A 21804-nucleotide genomic window follows, 5' to 3' on the forward strand; every position below is an offset into this window, starting at 1 on the left:
CGTGGCCCTAAAACCCGGGGATGGAACGTTTTGGCTCTACTGCACCCCCATAGGGGAAAGGCTGGTCTGACATACCACCAATCTGGCTAGCCTGTGCATGAGGCATTTCTAGCCCCGGCCCTGCGCAGAATCCGTCCTAGCGCCTTGAGAATATCAAATTTCTTTAATTCTACCTTTCCCAATATGTGTTTCAACCGCAAAAACCGGGGAGAGCTGTCTACCCAAGCGACTCAGCCAAGACATCAATTCTCATTAACCGGCTAATATCACAGCTTATTTTATCCCACGATGGCAAATCTGAATTGCTTAAAACCTCCGGCGGAGCCCCCCAACTCCACATTCCTTTGCTTTGTTGTGTCACAAGCTCGGTGGACATCTCACCTCTCTACTTGGATACTCCAGCTCAACTAAACAAAATACGCAAACAACATGGGTATTGCTGTCGGAGCGTCGACTCTACAGTCCGATTTGGACGCGACTCAGGCTGCACAGCCCCAGTTGGAGAAAGTTAACTGGTGGCAAGAGCCTGGTCTCCGCAAGCTCTATTTCTGGGCTGCTGTGCTTTGTGTTGCTTCTGCTACTACTGGATACGACGGGTAAGCATTATGGATTCGTGATTGAATATGTATGGAGCTGATGGCCTTGCGCAGAATGATGCTTAACACGTCCCAGAATTTGGATGCGTGGCAAGTGTACTTCGACCATCCCAGTGGCGACAAGCTGGGATTGATGAATGCAATTTACCAGATCGGTAGTCTTGCCAGTTTCCCTTTCGTGTAAGCTATCCCGTGCTGAATACAAGTGAAGCTCGCTGACTTGAATTAGGCCTTTCTTCGCTGATCGATGGGGTCGCAAGCTTCCCATCGCGATCGGATGTGTCTTGATGATTTTCGGTGGCTTGCTCGGTGCTTTCTGCACAAACTATGGAAGTAAGCTTGGTCATTTTGGGTCATCCCGAGGTCAGGTCGTCGCATTTACTAATCCTATTTAGTGTATGTCGCCGGTCGATTGCTCCTGGGATTCGGCAACAGTCTGGCCCAGATGGCATCCCCTGTCCTACTCGCCGAGATCTGTCACCCCCAGCACCGCGGAAAGGTTACCACTATTTACAACTGCTTGTGGAATTTGGGCGCACTAGGTATTTATCCTTCAGATCGATCTCCGGGCACTGGTGTGCTGACTGAGTCTAGTTGTTGCATGGCTCGCCTGGGGAACGATGTATATCAAGAACGATTGGTCCTGGCGCAGTTTGACCATCCTTCAAATCCTCCCCGCTGTCATTCAGATCGTCTTCATCTTTTGTAAGTTCCATTTCCTTGTACTGGATTGGATCCAGGCGGTTAACAATCATTAGGGGTCCCGGAATCTCCCCGTTGGCTCGTCTCTAAGGAGCGATACGAAGAAGCATTGGACACACTTGCCTACTACCACGGCAATGGAGATCAGAACAACGCCACTGTTCAATTTGAATACCGTGAGATTAAGGAGACTATCAGCTTGGAGATGCGGTACCAGAAGAACAGCAGCTATTTGGATTTCATGAGGACCAAGGGTAACCGTTACCGCTTGGCACTTCTGATTTCTCTGGGTGTCATTTCCCAATACAGTGGAAATGCCTTGTTCAGCAACTACACCAATTTGATCTACAACAGCATGGGTATCACCGAACAAACTAAGAAGATTCCCGTTCGTGGCCCCTTCCCCTCCGCCGAATGAACCCACACTGACATTCCATAGCTCAACGGCGGACAAACCTTACTCAGTTTGATTGTCAGTGTTTCAAGTGCATTCTTCGTTGATCGAGTCGGACGACGACCTCTATTCCTGTTTTCTACAGTTGGTATGTGTCGGGATTGCCCGAGATGAATTTGCCGAGTTACTAACTTTCTCGTCTCAGGCATGGTTCTCATGTTCCTTGCATGGACTGTGGTCTCCTCCGTCTTCGAAAAAACCGGCGATGTCAAGACTACCGGCTACCCACAAGTCGTCTTCGTCTGGCTCTTCTCTGTGTTCTATGCCATTGCCTGGTCAGGTCTGCTCGTTGCCTACTCGCTCGAGATCTTGCCCTACCGTCTGCGTGCCAAGGGTGTTATGATTATGAACTTGACGGTGCAGGCATCTCTGGTCCTCGGAAAGTAAGTTGCTCTGCATATAAGTATCTGCCCTTTGGACGAAACTGACCATCCTAGCTACACCAACCCGATTGCGTGGGAGAACCTTCCTCACCACTGGAACTTATCAATGATCTACACGATCTGGATCTTTATCGAGCTCTGCTTCGTCTACTTCTTCTACGTTGAGACCAAGGGGCCCACTCTCGAGGAGCTGGCTAAGATCTTCGATGGTGATGATGCGCAAGTGGCGCATGTTGATCTCCAGCAGGTCGAGAAGGAGATTGAAATTACCGAAAAGGCATCGCCTGAGCATAGGGAACGTGCTTGATTGTGCGTGGTTGCGAAAAGATATCCGTGGGGCATACTTTGGTGCCGATTATAGTCAGACAATACTATAATTTACTGTTACTGACGAATTTAATTGAGAATGGTTTAATGGATTGCTCCTTGATTTCATCCGGCAGATAAGAAGGTTGTACTCTGTACGGTGCTCCTCCTGCAACCATTACTTTCTTGCCCTGCGTCGCCACGAACCCGGCCTGCTAGTTCCTTGAATCTCTCCTGCTCCATGTGCACTACTTCGACCCTTTCATGAACTACATGGTGCCCAGCATATCACACAGTCGTAACATGTCTACGGCATGTTGTCTAACTTCAACGCCCTGGTTTGTGTCTCTCCAACTAGACCGGGTGTTATTGACCTTGTCGACTTCGGCATGTAGCGGCTTGAATTTTCGTTCCAATACATTGTACCAGCCAAACTTGTGATCAAGGCGGTTAGACATCCAAGCGGAACGTTTCATCTTGCTTAGCCCTGCCAAATACCATGTAAATGTGGCACCATGCAGAGTTCTGGAATGTTCTTCCGGATGGTGTCTTCCGACCTTGTGTACGCCATACTCTTCAGGCACTGGATGAATAGATTGACATCTGTAGAGCATGGAGTATTTTTCATGTCCGTCATGCCATCCACCCTCTTCCGCAAAGCTGCAAGGGGTTGGTTCATCATGATCCACGAACCCCCAGTATCTACCCCGCAACCAGCCTAGTCTAATTTTCAGTACTATGATGGCGGCGTTCCGAATGGCTTCAGCTTCAGCTTCTGGAACTTGAGCGATATGGTTGGGCCTGGGTCTTCGCATGGTACCGTGCTCCCGCCGAGCTTCCTCTGTTGCAACCTCTATAATGTCCTGCGCTCGGAAGCATGGTTACGTAAAACATACACTGTCTCATAGAGACGGAGGGACCAGGCCCATGACCCTGTGAACCAGATGGTTCGTACGCATCAGTGGAATAGATCACTGGTGAGTATTTCACAATCCATTGGCCACTAGCCAGCTGAACTTGTCGGAGAAAGATCGTTTCATCGTATGTGCTGACGAAACCAAATCCACACTGAAGGTCGCCCATATACAGGATGGGGTGACCCAGGAGACGCCTCAGCCGTTGAGGGTGGCCATACACGCGGCTGAGGGAATGGTGAGTATCATTCCTCAGAAGTCCTTCGACAAGGCCAGTACTGATCCCTTTGTGGTCCGCCTGATACACCGGCCTATCCATAACAATTTCAAAAGCTAGCATTTGGAGACGCCACTTCTTCAGAATATAAACGACTTTCTCCCGGGTTTCGGTCCAGTCCTGGTTGCGATCGACCAGTATTAACAGGGTTGGTGAACAATCCAGGAGCGTGGGGGCTCTACCACGTCGGAAGCATCCAATGAATCGAATTGAAGTTAGGTCCAATCAAACTAAGAGTTCTTACAGGAGAGGCTCCCATTCCCAGAACACTTTGACTTTTTGGAGAACAGGATAAGTATTCACCGGCGTAAAAGCCATGGGATCAACAATCTCCACCGAGCAAGAAGCAAGGCCATTGCTAATCAAGAGACCTCGTAGCTCTCTTGCGCACTGGAGCCAGTGTCATCCACTGTCCCTCTCTTTGCGGGGACGGAACGACCCAATGGCCTGTTGGAAACGGCCTTGGAGGCCATGTTCATCCCCTACACAGACGATCTCAGGATCTCACTTGCGCAAGCAGGGGCTAGCAGCAGCCGTAGAGCTACTGTCACGAACTCCACGAACGGTTATGCTTTGCTCTTAGATCCGTTTCACAGCGGAGAAAACCCCTACCACCTTTCACTGGTGCCTAGGATATCGTCAATAGAATCGCCAGCGTCGAGGGGTTGTAGGTATCGCGACTATTCTATTTAAGTAGTGAGGAGTTAGTTCACCGGCTGTTTTCAAACTTGGATGGTAAATCCAAACCGGTGTCACGTGTTACAAGCACCCTCGATACTGGATATTCGGGGCAAATATAACCTGAGCATGGGATATTGGATATGGGAGGTGTCCGAGGCCGATTTAATCCATTCTGCTGGGGTTGTGTGGACTGTGTGGGTTATGTTGCTTGTTTTATTTTTCAGGGAGTGTCAGGGTCAATGATCTCGGGTCGGGGTTACCCAAGATGCATTGAATACAATTGTCACATTTGCAATATATCCGAAGCGGTTCTTCTGCTGCTGCTGGATTCTGCTTTGACGACCTGGGTAATCTCGAGCTATGATCTCTAATTAACTTTAGCCCTCGTATCTTTCAATGAGCTTTCACTTACCATGAATGCCTTGAAGAGAACTAAGATGATATGGGCATTCTTCATTTTTGGACGATTGGGTGTGTTGTGAGACGAAGGTAAGATGAAGCAAAAAAGAATGAAAGACGGGAAAAGATCAAATGGGACAATACTCGGCAAAGGGAGAGGACCTGTCCCGTTTATATTCAACTCAACTTCCTCTCTCACTTTCACTTTCACTTTCACCTTCACTTCACCTTCACTTCACCTTCACCTTCATCTTCCACTATTTTATATTTCCAAAGCCTCATCACGCCCGGCACTTCCCAACTTCGACTCCATTCTATTTAAACCCTTTGCACCTCTCGACGTCACCATGTCCCCAACCACCGAAACGAAAGCCATCAAGCTTTCCTTCAACGATCAGCTGGACATCGAAGAAACACGCCGTGGCTCATATCCCCATGATGCTTCAGCCAGCACGAATGGGTCATACCCTGCGTGTGATCCCAGCCGAGGAGCACAGCTCAGGAGTGCTGCGGATCGTGCCAACCCATACCGGGATAGACTGAAACGAGCCGATCACCATTATAGCAGGAACAGGCTTGCACAAAAGCCCTCGCCGCCTGATCCAACCAACTAATCTTCCTAAATCCCGAGAAGTGCCAAGAGTTCTGCCAAGAGTTCCGTTATGAGCTCCAACCACTATTCTGGAGAAATGGATGTCGCCCCCGAGCGAATGACCTGATGGCGGTCGACGAGGTGGCCGCGGTGCTATCTCCGAGGTCCAATCTCTCTTTTCGGGGGATGGATGTCGGAGTCAATGACCTGATGAGGGTCGAATCGCTTGCGGTTCCATTTATGGGATTCAACCAATATCCTCGGGAGATGGTTAGCCCCGGAATCGATGGCCTAATGAGCCTTGACTAGTCGCTTTCAGTGGCAGACAGAAGTCGCCTTCGAGGATGGCAGTTGGCTGTGTTCTTTATAGTACGTGGACTAAATAAATAAAACCCGGAATAACATTTTTAGTGAAAGTCCCACCCAAAAAGCTCAACCTAACCTAGATCACGATAATCTTCCAAGCTTAGATTCGTAAGGAGTATAGTCAACTCCTAATGGCCACGCTCTAGTGGATTTTCTTGATAACCTTGGAAGTATGATTATTGTAGCACCTGTCTCAGTCAGCAAATCAGCCAATCGTAGAATCTCTCCGAGCGATACCGAATGTCGTGGAGGCTTCTTTTCCCCCCTATAACGCACATCAGGTGAACAGGCTGACTATCGCTGTGGTGACCACAACCGAGAAGCCATTTCTGAAGCAACTGTCACCGGGCCTGGTCTTTTAATCATCAATTGCACTATACATGTATCCGCGACTGCCTCTCGCAGATTACTAGCGACACATGCACATCACAATTATCAGCAGCCTTGGCACAACTTGTATATCTGTTGAGGCTACGAAGCAAGAGAGATGGAGAGAGAATCTGAAGAAGAGAGGTGACGATGCATCTATGGAAAGGAGGCGGTATATAAGCCTGCGAAATGACAAACGAGACAAACTAGGCAAATGCTCAGTCTGCACACACAGACAAACGCATACCTGCATGCATTGCATGTATGCATGTATGTCAACAATATACCATCAACTTGAACAAGTTATATAATATTATTACTCTAGTCAATAAATTTACTGATTTCCTAAGCATAACTGCTAGTAAATCGCGCAGGAAACTTACTGTCAACAACAAACAGACAATTGTCAACTATCTCCCATCCCCATCCCCAGAGATATACCACACCCAGGTCCACCTCACAGCTTACCCTGACCAGCATTAGCATTAACGCTAGCGACAACAGAAGTGTAAGCCGAAGCAGAGGCAATGTTCTTTCCACCGAAGTTAGTCAGGAAAGCAGTATCAGCCTGAGACAATGCCCCAGAAGATCCGTATCCATTGAGCTGGCAAGCACGGCCAATGTAGTTCGAGCAAACAGCATTGGTGTTGGTATCCGGCGAGGAGAACAACTGTCCAGAAATGGGAGACTCGGCAGCAGCAACAATGTTCTGGAACACGTTACCCTCAGCGAGAACGTAACCACCCTGACCGATCTCGAAAGCGTGGCCGGAGTTCTGGTACCAGTAGTTGTTGACCTGGTGCGTGTTAGTGACTGTATCTATATCATATTCCCAAAGAGACTTGATCCCAGCGATCAACTTACAGCGTGCAGAAGGGTGTTACCCTGAACCTTGGGGGCGCGTCCGCTGGTGTGGTAGATGTAGTTGCCCTTCATGGTGACGAGATCGCTGGAGCCGAAGAGGTAGATGCCCCAGTAGTGGTAGCCGTCGCAGGTGGCGGAGTAGTCGCTGGTACCATCGATGAAGCTGTTTGAGATGGTGACGCGCTTGGAGGCCTTGGTGCCGAGGACGATGTGTTGGCGGCCGATGCGAGCGGTTGTGACGTGGTCGATCCAGACCATGTCGGCGTCGTTCACGGTGATGGCGTCGCCGCCCCAGACGTACTTGGGGTTGATGTCGGTGATGGCGACGTTTCTAGATTGGTGGTTAGTTTTGGAATTTGGGATGTTTTGTATGGTATTTGGAGGTCTGTCTCTTACTGGATGATAACGTTGTTCGCACCGCTGACGATTCGGAGACCCTTGCCCTTAATGACACCGGCGTTGCCGCTACCGACGATGGACTTGTTGGACTTGACGGTTATGCCGAGGGAGCCGGCCTTGTCACTGGAGCGGTCAATTAGTATACGTTCAAAAATGTGGAATCATTGCAACCATGGGAGTTGGGTTTGTTCGTACTAGTTGACAGAGACCTTGGGAGCGTTCGGCTGGTATTCGGTGCACCAGTTGTTCTGGTTGATGGCAACCTGGCAACCAGAGCCAGTGCCCCAAGGGGCGCAGCCGGTGCCGCTTCCAGTTCCCTCTGTGCCCCGGAAGTCGAAGGTCTTGGTCAGGACAATCACGCGCGGCGAAGAGTCACCCAGGTACGAGACCAGCTCGTCTGTGGTGCTGGGGTAGACAGGGGCGGCAGAGCCACCGCCAGTGACGCCCTTGGCGAAACCCTCTGCTGCGCCGGAGACACCGACGGCAGCGGCTCGCATAGCGAGTGCTGCAAAGATGGCTGTAATCTTCATGGTTGGGGCTGGTAGTTGTACCTAGGGTTTTGAAGATCGGAGTGGTTTGGATGAGGAGCTGAAGAAGACATGCCGGGCGTGGTGGACGTCTTATATAGGAAGAAGTATAAGCACTCGGTCCAATGTAGATAGCTCTCCGAGCTAAGACAATGATGTTTGAGAATGGAGTCTCCGCACCCGGGTAATCTCCGTAATGGAGAAGCCGACGTCCAACCGGCAAATAACCACTGAAGCCCTACGCCTTTCAACACATGTGGGACCCAGGTCTGGTCGCATAATAGGGCTGTCCATAATCCACAATTTTGCGGAGAAAACACCCACTGTTATGCAGGGAGTAGATTTGGTGAAGAATCCGGAAGAATTGCAGACGCGAGCTATAAGGGATGATAGATACACCAATAGGCTGCTGTGGGATAATTCGTAGAACGCCCTCCGTGACCGAATTGTATGCAGAAAACAATTTCAGGAATTAAAGAAAGAGTGATCTGGTGCCACAATTTCGCCACAATTTCGCAAATCAGGCCAGCCCTAGAGGATGGGAACCGGTGCGTGAAGATGTTTCATCTTTAGGGTGTTCCCCACATCTTTAACTGAATGGAGTCGGCATGTCAGCTTTGTCGTCGGAGTTTTACTCGGATGAGTATGGTCTCCGAGGCCCAGTCTGATAAGTCTCCTTTTCACAGGTCCGGAAATAAGGGCTGTGTTGGCTATTCTGATTTCTCCTGCTCCGTAATAACCAAGGGGGTCAAAGGGTGAAGTTTGTGGACGAGAATTTCTCCGCCTTGGCGAACGTGGTGATTTACCTCTGTCGATCTTCGAGCTGGTTATTATTGCAGCAATGATATTCATACTCTAAATTCATTAAGATGTGAAGATCAGCTCATGCCCATTATAGTGTTACCCACCAGAGCTGCCAGAGGAGATCCACTGAGTTCTTTCGAAATAATTTCAGGGGTTCCCAGCATTTGAAGTTAATAATAATACTAGCTAATTGGCGTGTTTCATCTAAAAGGTCGTGGAAACGAAAAGAAAGGGATGGGGATCTCCAAATAAATTCTATCCATTAATAATGTGTCGTCTATACAATTATATGTGGACTATACAATGATGTGTGGTATACAACAAGACAGGAAGCAAAAAAAATGGTCACACGTATATAACCATTTCGAAAGATGGTCCAACTCACATCTCTCCTAAAAAGCGACGGGCAGGGGGCGCTCCAGATAACCACGCCACTTAGGAAGTGCACGGTCGCCCTTGGCGCCTTGGTTCTTCTTCAGATCCTCGATGGCACTGGCGTACTTGACCAAGGTGGCCTCGGAGAAAGCAGTATTCATGATAGCCAGGCCAAAGGGCATGCCCGAGGCGTCATTGACACCAGCAGGCAGAGTAATGACAGGGTATCCAGCCTGAGCAGCGATTTCAATGCTCTGAGCGACATCGGGGGGCACAAGGAGACCGTCGAGAGTCACGTTGCCCTGCTTCAGAGCAGCATCGATACCCTCCTCGCGGGTAGTGCGCTGGCAGAACTCCAAAGCCTGGAAGTAGGTCTCGTCCATGACACCCTTGGTCTCGAGGGAAGCGAGAAGGCCGTCCTGGCCAGAGCCGAAGGCAGGGTGGATACCGGGCAGACCACCCTCGGAGCCGTAGTTATCGATGTTGTACTGGACAAGGTCCTCAACGGAGCGGACGTTAGTGTTCTCGACCTCGGACAGGTAGTCGCGCAGGTTGTTGTAGAAGTCAACCTTGATGTAGGAGTACGAAGACTCGTTAGAGTAGCCGCGGGTGGTGCCGTAGTCCCAGTTCCAGCCATCAGGCGAGACAATCTTCTTGTAGTGGGGCAACTCGGTGCCGTTGACGATGGTGGCGCCGGCGGACTCAATCAGCTCAACCAGGTCAAGGAGCTGGGCGATTTGGTCGGCATCACCGAGGGCCCAGAAGGACTCCCAGGGGATACCGAATACGGCGCCCTTAAGAGCGGTCTGGTTGGTCAGGAACTGGGCGTAACCACCGACCGGGGTGAGACCCTCCTGGGCGGAGGTGTAGTTATCGCGGGAGTCAATGCCGTAGATGGCATCGAGGGCATAGACGGCATCACGGACGGTCTTACCGAAGGTGCCGACGGTATCCTGGTGGGCCGACTCCGGGATGACACCGGCACGGGAGGTCAGACCAACAGTGGGCTTGATGCCAACGACGGAGTTGCGTTGAGCGGGGTTAATGACACTGCCGTCGGTCTCGGTTCCGAGAGCAATCGGCACAAGGTTGGCGCCGACAGCAACACCAGAGCCAGTGCTGCTACCACCGGGGTTAACGGTGAAGTTGTAAGCACTGCGGCACTGGCCCCCACGGGCGCTGAAGCCTTCGGAGTAGTTGTTGGAGCGCATGTCGGCCCACTCGCTCAGAGCAGCCTTGCCAAGAAGCAGAGCACCAGCCTTGCGCATTCCGTGGACAACATAAGAATCACGGGGCACAACGTTGCCTAGCAGAGCCCAGCTGCCTGCAGTAGTCTCCATACGGTCCTTGCTGGCGATGTTGTCCTTGACAATGAAGGGGATACCGTGGAGAGGACCACGGACAGTGCCTTGGGCACGCTCATCATCGAGCATCTTGGCAATGGCGAAAGCATCCGGGTTCACTTGTAGAATAGCACTAGCAGGGATGTTAGTCAACGGTTCTATGACAGGTGTTCAACATAACATACTTCAAGTAAGGTTGGGTCTGGTGGACACGGTCCATGTAGCACTCCAACAACTGGACACCGGTAAAAGTGCCAATTTCCAGCTCGGCCTGAATCTGATCGATAGTAGCCTCCTCCAACTTGAAGCCGTGACAGGGGCGCATAGCGAACTGCGCAGCGCCGTCACCGCCCAGGCGAGGGAAGTCATATTTGTAGGGATCGGTGAGGATCTGGGAGTCGACCAAGCAATCGGACTGAGCAACAACGGAGCTCACCAAGGCGAGACCGCACACCAATGTCTGAATTAAAGGTGCCATGATGGAAATTAGATTAAACCCCCAAAAACCATGTGGCAGAAACGCTGATATTTTGGGGGAGTTCGCGTTGTTATACTCCCGACAAGATAGCCACGGGTGGACCCTTCTGGGGGCTAGCGCGTGACTAATAATAAACCCGCCCGAGCATTCCAACCTTTGGTTCTCAGGGCATTTTCTGTATTTTACAATTTAGGCTCCGTTTTTTTCAGTTCTATCTGCTTTGGAGCTTTGGACAGCTTATCGATTCGATCAAATCTCATTCAACTATTCCACTATCTCAAACTATCGGAATTGGTGGCGTTTCCCAGCTTAAAGACTTTGTGAGAAATGTTCGAATCAACCTGAATGGCCTGTTAATCTATCTTCGGCATTGATTAATCTATATTCTAGCACTAAATACTTCGGTAGTTAGCCACAGAACCGAGACGACCTGCCTAAAACTGCCACATTTAACTGCCCAGGTGGATCCGAAGAATCTACCGACCCCATCGGATGCCATCGGAACTAACTTGCGCTCCGTTCGATCGATGTCTACCCACGGTAAACGTCCTTTGATTGGCTGCCTTACATAAAGGCTCCTTTGTGCCAAAGATTCTGCGACTACAGAGTACCAAGCTCGGGCTAGCTCGGGCTAGCTTGGCCATTGGTAGATTTTGATAGATGGATGGCATGATAACGGGGCTTAAATCTCAAGATATCCAGAAAGATGTGTGTCAAGTCGCGTGTTAAGCGGTCTTTGGCGAAATAAGTAGATCGGATTGGCTACAGACATGGGGCTCTTAATTTATTTTTCTTTAATTTGCACTATATTCTGACAGGTGACGGCTATCGACTGATATATGCATGTCGGAGTATTCCGTCTTAAGCTTCAGCTTTGGGAACCAATATAAACCTTGAAATTCTATTAATCACCAGAAGCTTTAATGTAACCTTGGAGACAAAGTGAATCCTTGGGACTTACTCCATAAGCTTCAATTGCGCCCCGAGTCCGTGACTCGGGAGGTTTATATACTTGGTACAGAGCTCCCGTTGGTCACTGGCACCGTGACCCATTGGAATAGATTGAAAGTCCCGGTTCCACTTTCCTAAAGAGGATTGTATGGATCAGTATACGAATTATACCATTATACCATTTTTGCCATCGAGTGGTCCCTTGGGATAATATACTAGGCCTCATCCCACTGATATCATTTGCCTTCCTGGATCTGATGTGCAATGCCTCCTTAATTTATTTCTTTTATATCTTTTCTTTTCTTAACATGTCACTCCTTTGAAATCAATGACTATTCCCGATGATATCCTTGCTGCAGACGCAGCAGGGAGAATCCCTAGCGGGGTCTCGCTCGAATACCTAGCAGAGTCCCGCGATAAGTCCGCCATTGTGGGAATCATTTTCATGATATGTTTCACGGGTCTATTGATGATTTTACGTCTATATGCCCGGGCATTCATTGTGAAGAAGATTGGTCTAGACGATGCATTGGCCGTCTTGACATTGGTAAGATCATCCTTCATCCACTTTAGATCTGCACTCAACGTGCACTGCAATCGACTATCCACGGCAGAATTAGCTATAGTTACAAAGATATATTCGGCAACTAACAATGGCTCCCATCGCAGATGCTCTACATTGCTTTTGTGGTCCTCTCCATCATCCTGATTAACCTGGGAAGCGGTCGGCATATCGAATACATCCAATATGTGCTACCACTTCCCACAGTCCGCGACACCGAAGTCCTAGACTTTGTCGCCCACATTGTCTACACAACGGCTCTATTCTTATGCCGTCTCTCTGGTCTAGCCTTCTACTTCCGGCTCTCAGCGCGCTCAACAAAACTCCACATGAGCATCATTATCGCCGCCCCGCTCCTTCTCGCCGCCTACTTACCCCAACTCTTCCTCCTGATCTTCCACTGTAAACCGGTAACAGGGCTCTGGCCCTACGAGTGGCAGGTTGAGCCAAAGACATACAAATGTTACACATGGGGACTCGTGTACTCGGTGAACTCAGGTCTATCTCTTGCATGCGACATACTGATGTTCGTCATTCCGGCGGCACTCATCAAGGGACTGCATGTTTCTTTAGAAAAGAAGATCAAGTTGTCTTTTGTGATGTTCCCCGGTGTCCTGTGAGTAACTCCCCACTCCCAAAGTCTCACAAGTTCCACAGAACTAACGCCACACAGCGTGATCGTGATCTCCGCAATCCGCGTCTGGCTCGTAGCACAGGGCCAATGGAACTCCGACGGCAGCTGGGCCTACAATCCCATGATGTGCGTCGAGAGTGCCGAGATCGCTGCAACTTTAGTCGCGCTCTCAGTGCCAGCGCTGAAACCCGTCTTCGGAAACCTCTTCGCACACCTGACCGAGTACACCTCCAGCCATACGCGCTCTCGCTCGGCTAAATTGCCCAGCCTCGGTCATTCCAAGACTATTGGCAGTGCTGCGGTCTCCAGCAATCGTGATAGCAAGCGTCTCCTTAATTGGTCTAAGATTGGGAAGGATGATTATGAGATGATGCCTTCTGAGGTCTCGGTTTCGAGGGATGTTCGAGGTGGGTCGAGGGGGAGTGATCATAGTGGCGAAGAGAACAAGAGGCGTGGTTCTCAGAGTCCTGGGATTCGGGTTACGAATGAGGTTAATATTAGTCGGGGACAGGAGAGGGATGTTGGGGTTGAGAAGTCCGGGTCTAGGGAGAGTTAGAGGTGTTTTTCTTATCTGTTCTAATAGACATAGACTAGACTAGACTACTTATATCATGCTCAATATCTATCTAAATATGTCCTACGCGCCCTCTATTTATAGCGTCGACTGTTTCGTGAGAACTCGCTTCTATATCAACGAATAGTACAGAATGGCTGTATCAGACCTCATCGTCCAAACCTTTGCCGCTGTGGCTTTCAGAGTGTTAGTCATGAAACTAATAGCTGAGGTATTATAGCAAAAGCTCTGGATTTCCTTGGTTGAAAAGAAACTAATAGCTGAGTTATTATAGCAAAGGCTCAGGATTTCCTTGGTTGAAAAATAGACATCGGTATTTTGATGTTTGATAATGAAACTCGCGATGACTCGCTCGCCGCTGTCCAACAGCTAAGCGCTATTTTTGGGGGTGTTTCAATATCATATATCTGATATAGACAACAGAACAACAGGATCGGGGACTACGCATAAATAGAGTGTTCCGTCTCGACAATTACCCATACCATCTTTGATCTCATCTATTCGCATCTGAGCTCACTTGGAGTTATCAAACCCTACAACTTGAATATCTACCTTATTGCCGATACAATGGCTTCAAGAGCCGTTACCAACAGTCATCAAGCTACTAGCTCTCAGATCAGACTTCCACTCAACCCCACACGCCAGCAGCTCAATAACCTCAAAATACCTGTAGCTGAACTCCTGTCCCACCATGGGAAAAGACATCACAACTTCCCAAAATCCCTCGCAGAGTATTACATGCTCGATGAGAGGACACTCAACGATCTGCTCGTGTTTTTCCATCAAACCTATCCCGAAACCACAGAAAGCACCAGCGAACGCTATCCCTTGACGATCAGTCCATGGCTCAGGAGCAACAGGCAGCGGTTGCATCTAGTCGATGTTGAAACGAAGCGCTGCCTGTTTGGCACGTTCATTGGGTTAACCAATGAGCTCGTGGATCACAGCATTCATCCGCTACGTTACCGGCAGGTGCATCACAACCCGGCGACGAACCCGGAAACCCCCAACCCCACCTCTGCCTCCGACGAGGCTCCCTCCAGTGCAGAGGCTGTGCAAAGACCAAAGAAAAGACATGGGAAACGAAAGGGCCTGTTCAAGTGGCTTAGGCCTCGTAAATAAGCCGGGGGTGGGGCGCGTCGGAGGCGCTTGATAGTGCGGCGCTTAGTTGGTTTTGGTGAGCCATCGAACGGTTTCACTTTCCTTGAATTGAATCATTACATATTCCGGCTTGTATCGAGTTATTGCGGAGGCCAATATACTCCATATGTGGATATATAATTGCATTACTCCGTACAACAGATGTTCTAGAAGGAAGAATGCGGGCTGAAGTCCCCTTGCTCGGTCTTCGCGTCCCCTGCAATAAACCCTATTTTAAAAAGATAATTCCTCAATGATCCTATACAACATAGTCCCGGAATGTAAGACGGCCTTTCATGTTGTCAGGTTAGCTTCACACTTCGATATAAGACCAGCTTCGGCTTCGGACTAAGCAAAAAGCGAGGCCTCGGTTGTTGCTATGATTCCTAGCAAGGATTACCCCCGAGTGCAACGTTGTCATCCAAGATGCATGAAGCCAAACCCTTTCGGGCGATGTTCAACGAACTCCGAAATTCCAAGGTTGATTATCAATTCTAGTGCTTACTAACCTCATCGATTGTCCACGAGATGCTTCTAAGAAGCTGTTGATCAACGAATTGTCATATGATGAGCATTTGATAATTAAAAAGGATAAGAACATCCGCTGCTCCAGTGAACGAAATAGAAATATTTACTCTATACACCATATTAACTTGGCCCAGTGATCCTTTGCCAAAGTCGATCATAATTTCTACCATTCTCCAAAATGACCCTCAAATACCTCATTACAGGAGCGACTGGAGGCCTCGGTGCCGGAGTCCTATCCTATCTCATTGAGAATGTCCCAGCATCAGAGTATGCTGCAGCATCCTCCAAAGAGGAAAATCGCAAGCAATTCGAAGACCGAGGGATCGCATTCCGTGTCGTGAGCTACGACGACCCCCAGACATTGGAGACCGCATTCGAAGACGTGGAGAACCTCTTCTTCGTCAGCACAAACACCTTCGACAACGAGAAGCGGCGCAAGCAACATGAAAACTTTGTAGAGGCAGCGAAGAAGATGAACGTGAAACATGCAAGTCATCAAACTCCCCGCACAACCATTCTCGCTAACATCAAACCCGCAGGTATGGTATACGTCTCTCGCATTCGGCGGATACAGTTCCGACTCTAAGGCAGCGGTCCAACAAAGCCATCTGATGACAGAGGAAATGATGAAACAGTAAGCCAAGCCCAACCGTAACAATCCATCCAGCTTTACTAACACCAACCAGAGCCGGTATCAACTTCACATCCATCCGTGAGGGCCTGTACACCGATGCCTTCCCCGTCTTCGTGGGCTGGTATCCAAGCACATCGACCGTCTACCTCCCCTCGGACGGGCCGATTGCCTTTACGCTGCGCTCGGAGCTAGGCGAGGCCAATGCGCGACTGATGATTCAGGGTGGACATGACCGAGAGATCGTGCTGCTCACCGCGCAGGAGACTATCACATTCTCTGAGATTGTGGATTTGATCAACGAGACGACTGGCCGAAATGTTCAGTTAAAGCTTGTCTCGCCGGAGGAGTTTGTGCGGTTGAAAGCGGCCGACGATGAGGGTGGGAAGCCGGAAGGGTTCTTCCAGGCGCTGTTGTCGTGGTACGAGAGTATTTCAAAGGGCGAGACATGCACGATCGATCCGCTCATGGCGGAGGTGCTGGACCGTCAACCCGTGCCGCCACGTGAGGCTATTCGGGCGTTTTTGACGGAAAATCGGGACTATGAGTGGCATCAAAACTATGTTAATCGCAGTTAGCTGCAGAGTTGTTAGTGGTTGACTGTAATGATCGCATATATTAAAATCGAAATGTGACAATGTGGCGGTTCCCAATGGTTGGCATGTGAAGTCGGCCGGAGTAGCCGTTATCCAGTCTCGGCAAGCAGATCGGGAGTGGCCTTGGAGCCTGAGGCACTGAGTTTTGTGGGTTTTGACGAAATCATTGATCATGGAGGGTTGGAGTAGATAAGATGGGAAGGTTGATATAATTTATCAATCACATCACACTCTTACTTCCAATTGACCAGTATTTAACACATATATGACCCTGTCGGAGTGTATCATCGGCAGTAGACAATTCCCCAATCCTCCAAGTTGACGCCGTGTCCGCCCGAGGCTTGTAAACACCTTCGCTCTGATTGGCTACGGTCCGCTGATGTCAGCATCTACACACCCGACCCGTCAAACCCGAGGTTACTAGCGAAGAGACTCCTTGGACTTCATTTCGTCGAGGATCTTTGTTGGTTTGTGAAACTCGACTTCGTTGTCGCTATCTTCACACTTTTGAAAACTCTCCTCTCTTATTTCCCGTCTCTCTGCTATCAATCCTCATTCCCTCCACCCTCTCCACCCTCTCTTTCCTTTTCACCTCGGTGTTTTTCACATTTCCGGTCACCCGTCATGGCCTCCCTCCGTACCACTTCGCGATTGTTCGCGGCATCGCGGCCGATGTTCCGCCCTGTCTTCGCTCGCACCTACGCGACTGTTGAGCCTACTCCCTCCGAGCAGCCCAAGATGAAGACCTTCAAGGTCTACCGTTGGAACCCGGACCAGCCCAGCGAGAAGCCCCAGATGCAGTCCTACGACCTCGACCTGAACAAGACCGGACCCATGATGCTCGATGCGCTCATCCGGATAAAGAACGAACTCGACCCTACCCTGACTTTCCGGAGATCTTGCCGTGAAGGTATCTGCGGTTCTTGCGCCATGAACATTGACGGTGTTAACACTCTCGCCTGCTTGTGTATGTACCCGGACCCGCATATACGCAATGTCGAAGCATCCGCCAGCTTGTACTGAAAGCTAATCCTTTGTCTGTATAGGCCGCATCCCCACCGATACCAAGACCGAGTCGCGCATCTACCCTTTGCCTCACACCTATGTCGTCAAGGACCTTGTCCCTGATATGACCCACTTCTACAAGCAATACAAGTCCATCAAGCCATATCTCCAGCGCGACACCCCTACCGAAGACGTGAGTATCTTATATGCCAGCATCACCCCACAAGAAAAACTAACAATTGTCAGGGTCTCGAATTCCGTCAATCCCCCGAGGATCGCAAGAAGCTCGACGGTCTCTACGAGTGCATTCTGTGCGCCTGCTGCTCAACCTCCTGCCCATCTTACTGGTGGAACAGCGAGGAGTACCTTGGACCCGCCGTCCTGCTCCAGTCCTTCCGTTGGTTGGCCGATTCCCGTGACGAGAAGACCGCCGAGCGCAAGGCCGCTCTCGACAACAGCATGAGCGTTTACCGTTGCCACACCATTCTCAACTGCACACGGACTTGCCCCAAGGGCCTGAACCCAGGTCGCGCAATTGCCGAGATCAAGAAGATGTTGGCTGTCTAGATTTGTGGATATAAAACGGAGTACCGCGGAATTTTCTTTTCTGTCCAATGCCTTTCCAGTCGCCTTTCCTCTGTTTCTGTATTTCCTATTTTCTTTTACCTTTTTTTTTTTTTTTTTTTGCCCGACTATGTCACGGATGTTTCTATAGGTGTAAATTGTGGACATTTGTTTCTTTCAGGAATGCACTGGTAGTCCATTCGGCTGCATGATGATAGCGCAACCTATACCTTTGTATTGTATTAATCTACCAATCTAGATGTCTGCTTCCTTATAAATCCATGTATACCTGCAATTTATAGTGTTCAACACCACAATACTTCCCTCGTAGCAGATGTTAAGCGAATGCGAATACACTTATCCGGTATTGGCTAGGCTTATTCGGCTATATGTTCTGCCCACACTAACACTAGCACGCTAAAAAGGCCACCTGGACATTGCCTCCACAAATCGTAATAGGGAAATAAGCGATTACTCAACTGGGCTGTTAGCACAGTTGGTAGTGCGCCCGCTTCGCATTACTGCGAGCGTGCGGGAGGTCCTGGTTTCGATTACCAGATAGTCCATTTTTGTCTTACGTTTTTTTGGCTCAGTCTCCTACTCTTTTCGTGGCTTTATTTGCTTTGTCCTCTCGCTGGCTGCAACTAGAAGCAGGCTATGAAATCCAACTCGCTACGAGGATTGCCATTGGCCGCTCGAATGACGGACTCACGCGGAGGGGGGGTATATCAGCCCAGTTATCGGCCATGCAGCTGTACCTCGTCATCCGTAGATCACATCACATCCCTTTCAATCAGGGGGTCATCCATTGTTCCCGGTTTATGTACAAGGAGGATTGTGCCCGAGCCGACCCTAGCGTTCTTGCGCCTGCAGCTAGCTGCGCGGTGGACGAAATCAGATAGTGCTCGGCGAATAGCAGCTCTACATTGCGCCTTAGCGGCCCCTCTGGGCGTCATAGGATCCAAATATGGTTGCATTGTCTAATTAAGCGTGTTGAATCAGGAAAGAGATGATTTCGCGCTAACTACAACATACCTAGGTATACGCTGTGCATTATGCGCTATCTATGCACTAACTACCGACCTCGTGGGTCATCCTCTCTTTTTCGACGAACCTATGTCCTCGCCCCTCCTATATAATGTATGGCTTTCGCCCATTTTCTTTGGGATCAGTGAACCGGTTCGTCTATAATGGATTCCTTGACACTATTCGTGTCCGTGCTGGCGTTGCCGTTGGGACTGCTGGTCTTGCGCACGGTGTACCATCTGTACTTCCATCCGCTGTCCAAGTTTCCCGGCCCAAAACTCGCTGCTGCAACCTTTCTCTACGAGTTTTATTATGATGTTGTCAAAAGTGGCATGTACATCTGGGAGATTGAGCGTATGCACGAGAAATATGGTGAGTATATAGATCCGATGTCAACATCTGTCCAAGCTAGCAATACCCGCACCAAATGATGCCGAAATGCACAAACCACTAATATATCATTCATCCAGGCCCAATCGTGCGCATCAATCCACGAGAAATACACATCAGAGACTCATCCTACTACGACGAAATTCACGCCGGCGCATCGCGCAAACGCTCCAAAGACCCCAAATACGCTATAGCCTTCGGCGCGCCCAACTCCCTCGTAGGAACAATAACCCACGACCACCACCGCTTCCGTCGCAGCCTGCTGAGCAACTACTTCTCCAAGCGCTCGGTGGTAGACCTTGGTCCGTCCATCCACGACAAAGTCGACAAGCTAATCGCGCGCTTCGAGCAAGCCCACCAAGCCGGCGACGTGCTGCATCTACAACTGGACTTCGCCGCGCTGACCGCAGATGTCATTACCGACTACTGTTATGGCTGGAGCTACGGCTACCTGGATGGCGAGAAGGGATCGGTGAGCAACGACCTCGTCGACGCTGTTAACGGGCTGATGGTCATGATGCACATGAACCGGTTCTTCCCGTTCCTCATTTCCATTTTCAGGAATGCGCCGCCTACCCTGTTGCGTTGGCTGCAGCCGAACATGGCAGATTTGTTTGATGTGAAGGCTAGGCTGAGACAGCAGGCGGATGATACTCTGCAGAAGCAAGGTCTGAAGAAGGTTGATTCTGAGGCGAGATCGACTATATTTGATGCTTTGACGAACTTGGAATTGCCTGAGGACGAGAGGACGCTTGATCGGCTGGAGGATGAGTCCGCGCTGTTGCTTGGCGCTGGTACGGAGACTACGGCTCGGTCTATTACTGTCGCGATGTTTTATCTCATTCGTGATAAGGAGATTATGGCGAAGTTGCGGGCGGAGCTGAAGACTGTACTGCCGACACCGCTGTCCAAGGCTTCTTGGGTGGATTTGGAGAAATTGCCATACTTGGTGGGTTATTGTCTCTGGGCCAAGGGCCTTGGTTCCTTCCCTTGTGCATTGCTGATTCTGTCATTCCCTAAATAGACGGGTGTCGTCAGTGAAGGCCTGCGTCTCAGCCACGGCATGACAGCCCGGTTGGCGCGTGTTTCACCGACCGAACCCATGCTCTACAAGGATTGGGTTATTCCTGCAGGGGTAAGTAATGATACTGGCTACTGCCTACTGGCTGTAACCTTCCGGTTCGACTTGGGCGTGATATATGACGAACCTAAAGCCGGCTGGGCTGTGCAAAACGCGTTACTAATGATTGTGCATTGCAGACTCCGGTTAGTCAGTCGAACTACTTCGTCCACATGGATCCCACGCTCTTCCCCGAGCCGGAGAAATTCGACCCGGAGCGTTGGATCCGCGCGACAGAGAAGGGGGAGTACCTGGGTCGGTATATTGTCTCGTTTACCAAGGGGAGCAGACAATGTCTGGGGATGAAGTGAGTTGTGCTTATACATCACCTTGCACGATTTATTTACTAAGACTTTATCTAGCCTTGCCTATGCGGAGATATACTTATCTTTGGCACATATCGCTCGTCGCATCGACTTTGCGTTGTACGAGACTACCACTGATAATATCTGCGTTTATCGTGATATGGGAATTGGATGTCCGGAGGTTGGTTTGTTTGGTGTGAGGGCTACGGTGGAGGGTCTTGTGGAGTAGTAAGGTTGTGTTACTGTAGGTTGTAGGATTCCTCTGTGATGATGACGATTATGATTATGATGATGTATGAGAGTTAAGCTTGTACTTTTGTCATTATTAAGGGTCTTTTGTGGTGCTTTTTAACGTGCGTGTTGGTTATGCAGGTAACCGTCTTGTGGGGTATGTTTCACTTCATCTGTACTCGGGATAGTCTATAGCTTGATGATGGAGGATATTCCATTCTGCTAGGATTTTGATATGTTTAATTCAATGTACTGGATGCACTTGCGAATCCATTCATTTGATATGTCAACCTCTTTTTCCCTTGGAGATCCCTTATATATATCTGGGGATCAATGCGAGTCAATGTCCAATGTTTACGAAGAATATATATATTGACCCCCAATATTTGAATTCTAAATTCCCATCCAATGGATTGAAGAATATTAGTCTATCCATTCGTAATGCGTACAGAGCCATATACATGGTTTACTTCATCTAACGTGGGAAAGCTGCTAGTTATTCTGGTCTTTTTCAAAACTGACTCTAGATAACCTATCATTGGCCCCCATCCCCCCCAAGAAAAGACTGGTTGGACCGAGTATAAATGGACTGAATAGTAGACACTAGGTTCCAACCAACCTCTGCCGATATTAAGCGAACCATCGAGCGAGGACTAGTAGCAGGGTCATGGTCGATGCAACCCAACACACACAGTAATGTATACGCGATCAAATCCAA

The 21804-nt window shown here is 49.6% G+C and overlaps 10 protein-coding genes across 10 annotated transcripts; 7 read left to right on the forward strand and 3 right to left on the reverse strand.

Annotated features, from left to right (window-relative positions):
• Positions 1-429: 429 nt before the first annotated feature.
• N7525_007568 (putative MFS hexose transporter) lies at positions 430-2442 on the forward strand (the record flags this gene model as incomplete). The annotated part of the gene is made up of 9 exons (XM_002567973.1): positions 430-596; positions 651-776; positions 826-929; positions 992-1138; positions 1191-1301; positions 1355-1686; positions 1738-1840; positions 1898-2135; positions 2190-2442. 9 exons carry the CDS (start codon positions 430-432, stop codon positions 2440-2442), a joined length of 1581 nt encoding a protein of 526 aa, XP_002568019.1.
• Positions 2443-2710: 268 nt separating this feature from the next.
• On the reverse strand, positions 2711-3695 carry N7525_007569 (uncharacterized protein; the record flags this gene model as incomplete). The annotated part of the gene is made up of 2 exons (XM_061214144.1): positions 2711-3309; positions 3338-3695. The coding sequence occupies 2 exons, from the start codon at positions 3693-3695 to the stop codon at positions 2711-2713; spliced, it is 957 nt and encodes a 318-aa protein (XP_061068575.1).
• A 1364-nt stretch (positions 3696-5059) lies between these two features.
• N7525_007570 (uncharacterized protein) lies at positions 5060-5326 on the forward strand (the record flags this gene model as incomplete). Its single annotated transcript, XM_061214145.1, has 1 exon — positions 5060-5326. The coding sequence occupies one exon, from the start codon at positions 5060-5062 to the stop codon at positions 5324-5326; it is 267 nt and encodes an 88-aa protein (XP_061068576.1).
• A 1170-nt stretch (positions 5327-6496) lies between these two features.
• Positions 6497-7832, reverse strand: N7525_007571 (polysaccharide lyase family 1 protein; the record flags this gene model as incomplete). The annotated part of the gene is made up of 4 exons (XM_002567975.1): positions 6497-6835; positions 6904-7234; positions 7300-7425; positions 7498-7832. 4 exons carry the CDS (start codon positions 7830-7832, stop codon positions 6497-6499), a joined length of 1131 nt encoding a protein of 376 aa, XP_002568021.1.
• Positions 7833-9025: 1193 nt separating this feature from the next.
• N7525_007572 (amidase family protein) lies at positions 9026-10829 on the reverse strand (the record flags this gene model as incomplete). Its single annotated transcript, XM_002567976.1, has 2 exons — positions 9026-10484; positions 10537-10829. The coding sequence occupies 2 exons, from the start codon at positions 10827-10829 to the stop codon at positions 9026-9028; spliced, it is 1752 nt and encodes a 583-aa protein (XP_002568022.1).
• A 1279-nt stretch (positions 10830-12108) lies between these two features.
• N7525_007573 (uncharacterized protein) lies at positions 12109-13532 on the forward strand (the record flags this gene model as incomplete). Its single annotated transcript, XM_002567977.1, has 3 exons — positions 12109-12327; positions 12450-12958; positions 13016-13532. 3 exons carry the CDS (start codon positions 12109-12111, stop codon positions 13530-13532), a joined length of 1245 nt encoding a protein of 414 aa, XP_002568023.1.
• A 585-nt stretch (positions 13533-14117) lies between these two features.
• On the forward strand, positions 14118-14672 carry N7525_007574 (uncharacterized protein; the record flags this gene model as incomplete). The annotated part of the gene is made up of 1 exon (XM_002567978.1): positions 14118-14672. The coding sequence occupies one exon, from the start codon at positions 14118-14120 to the stop codon at positions 14670-14672; it is 555 nt and encodes a 184-aa protein (XP_002568024.1).
• Positions 14673-15396: 724 nt separating this feature from the next.
• Positions 15397-16427, forward strand: N7525_007575 (uncharacterized protein; the record flags this gene model as incomplete). The annotated part of the gene is made up of 3 exons (XM_061214146.1): positions 15397-15696; positions 15758-15852; positions 15905-16427. 3 exons carry the CDS (start codon positions 15397-15399, stop codon positions 16425-16427), a joined length of 918 nt encoding a protein of 305 aa, XP_061068577.1.
• Positions 16428-17020: 593 nt separating this feature from the next.
• On the forward strand, positions 17021-18119 carry sdh2 (succinate dehydrogenase iron-sulfur protein subunit SDH2). Its single transcript, XM_002567980.2, has 3 exons — positions 17021-17412; positions 17492-17643; positions 17697-18119. The coding sequence occupies exons 1-3, from the start codon at positions 17070-17072 to the stop codon at positions 18015-18017; spliced, it is 816 nt and encodes a 271-aa protein (XP_002568026.1). The 5' UTR covers positions 17021-17069; the 3' UTR covers positions 18018-18119.
• Positions 18120-19204: 1085 nt separating this feature from the next.
• On the forward strand, positions 19205-21084 carry N7525_007577 (cytochrome P450; the record flags this gene model as incomplete). The annotated part of the gene is made up of 5 exons (XM_002567981.2): positions 19205-19412; positions 19511-20379; positions 20455-20565; positions 20691-20857; positions 20913-21084. 5 exons carry the CDS (start codon positions 19205-19207, stop codon positions 21082-21084), a joined length of 1527 nt encoding a protein of 508 aa, XP_002568027.2.
• Between the last annotated feature and the right edge of the window lie 720 nt (positions 21085-21804).

This window comes from Penicillium rubens (assembly GCF_028828025.1).
Source record: "Penicillium rubens strain IBT 27055 chromosome Unknown utg000003l_segment0_segment0, whole genome shotgun sequence".
Classification (NCBI taxonomy): Eukaryota; Fungi; Ascomycota; class Eurotiomycetes; order Eurotiales; family Aspergillaceae; genus Penicillium; species Penicillium rubens.

Excerpts from the sequence above, each read along its gene's own strand:
- sdh2 (XM_002567980.2), top strand. The coding sequence starts at position 17,070 with ATGGCCTCCCTCCGTACCACTTCGCGATTGTTCGCGGCATCGCGGCCG. Across the intron at positions 17,413-17,491 it reads TAACACTCTCGCCTGCTTGT|GCCGCATCCCCACCGATACC; the intron begins GTATGTACCCGG and ends TTGTCTGTATAG. Across the intron at positions 17,644-17,696 it reads GCGACACCCCTACCGAAGAC|GGTCTCGAATTCCGTCAATC; the intron begins GTGAGTATCTTA and ends AACAATTGTCAG.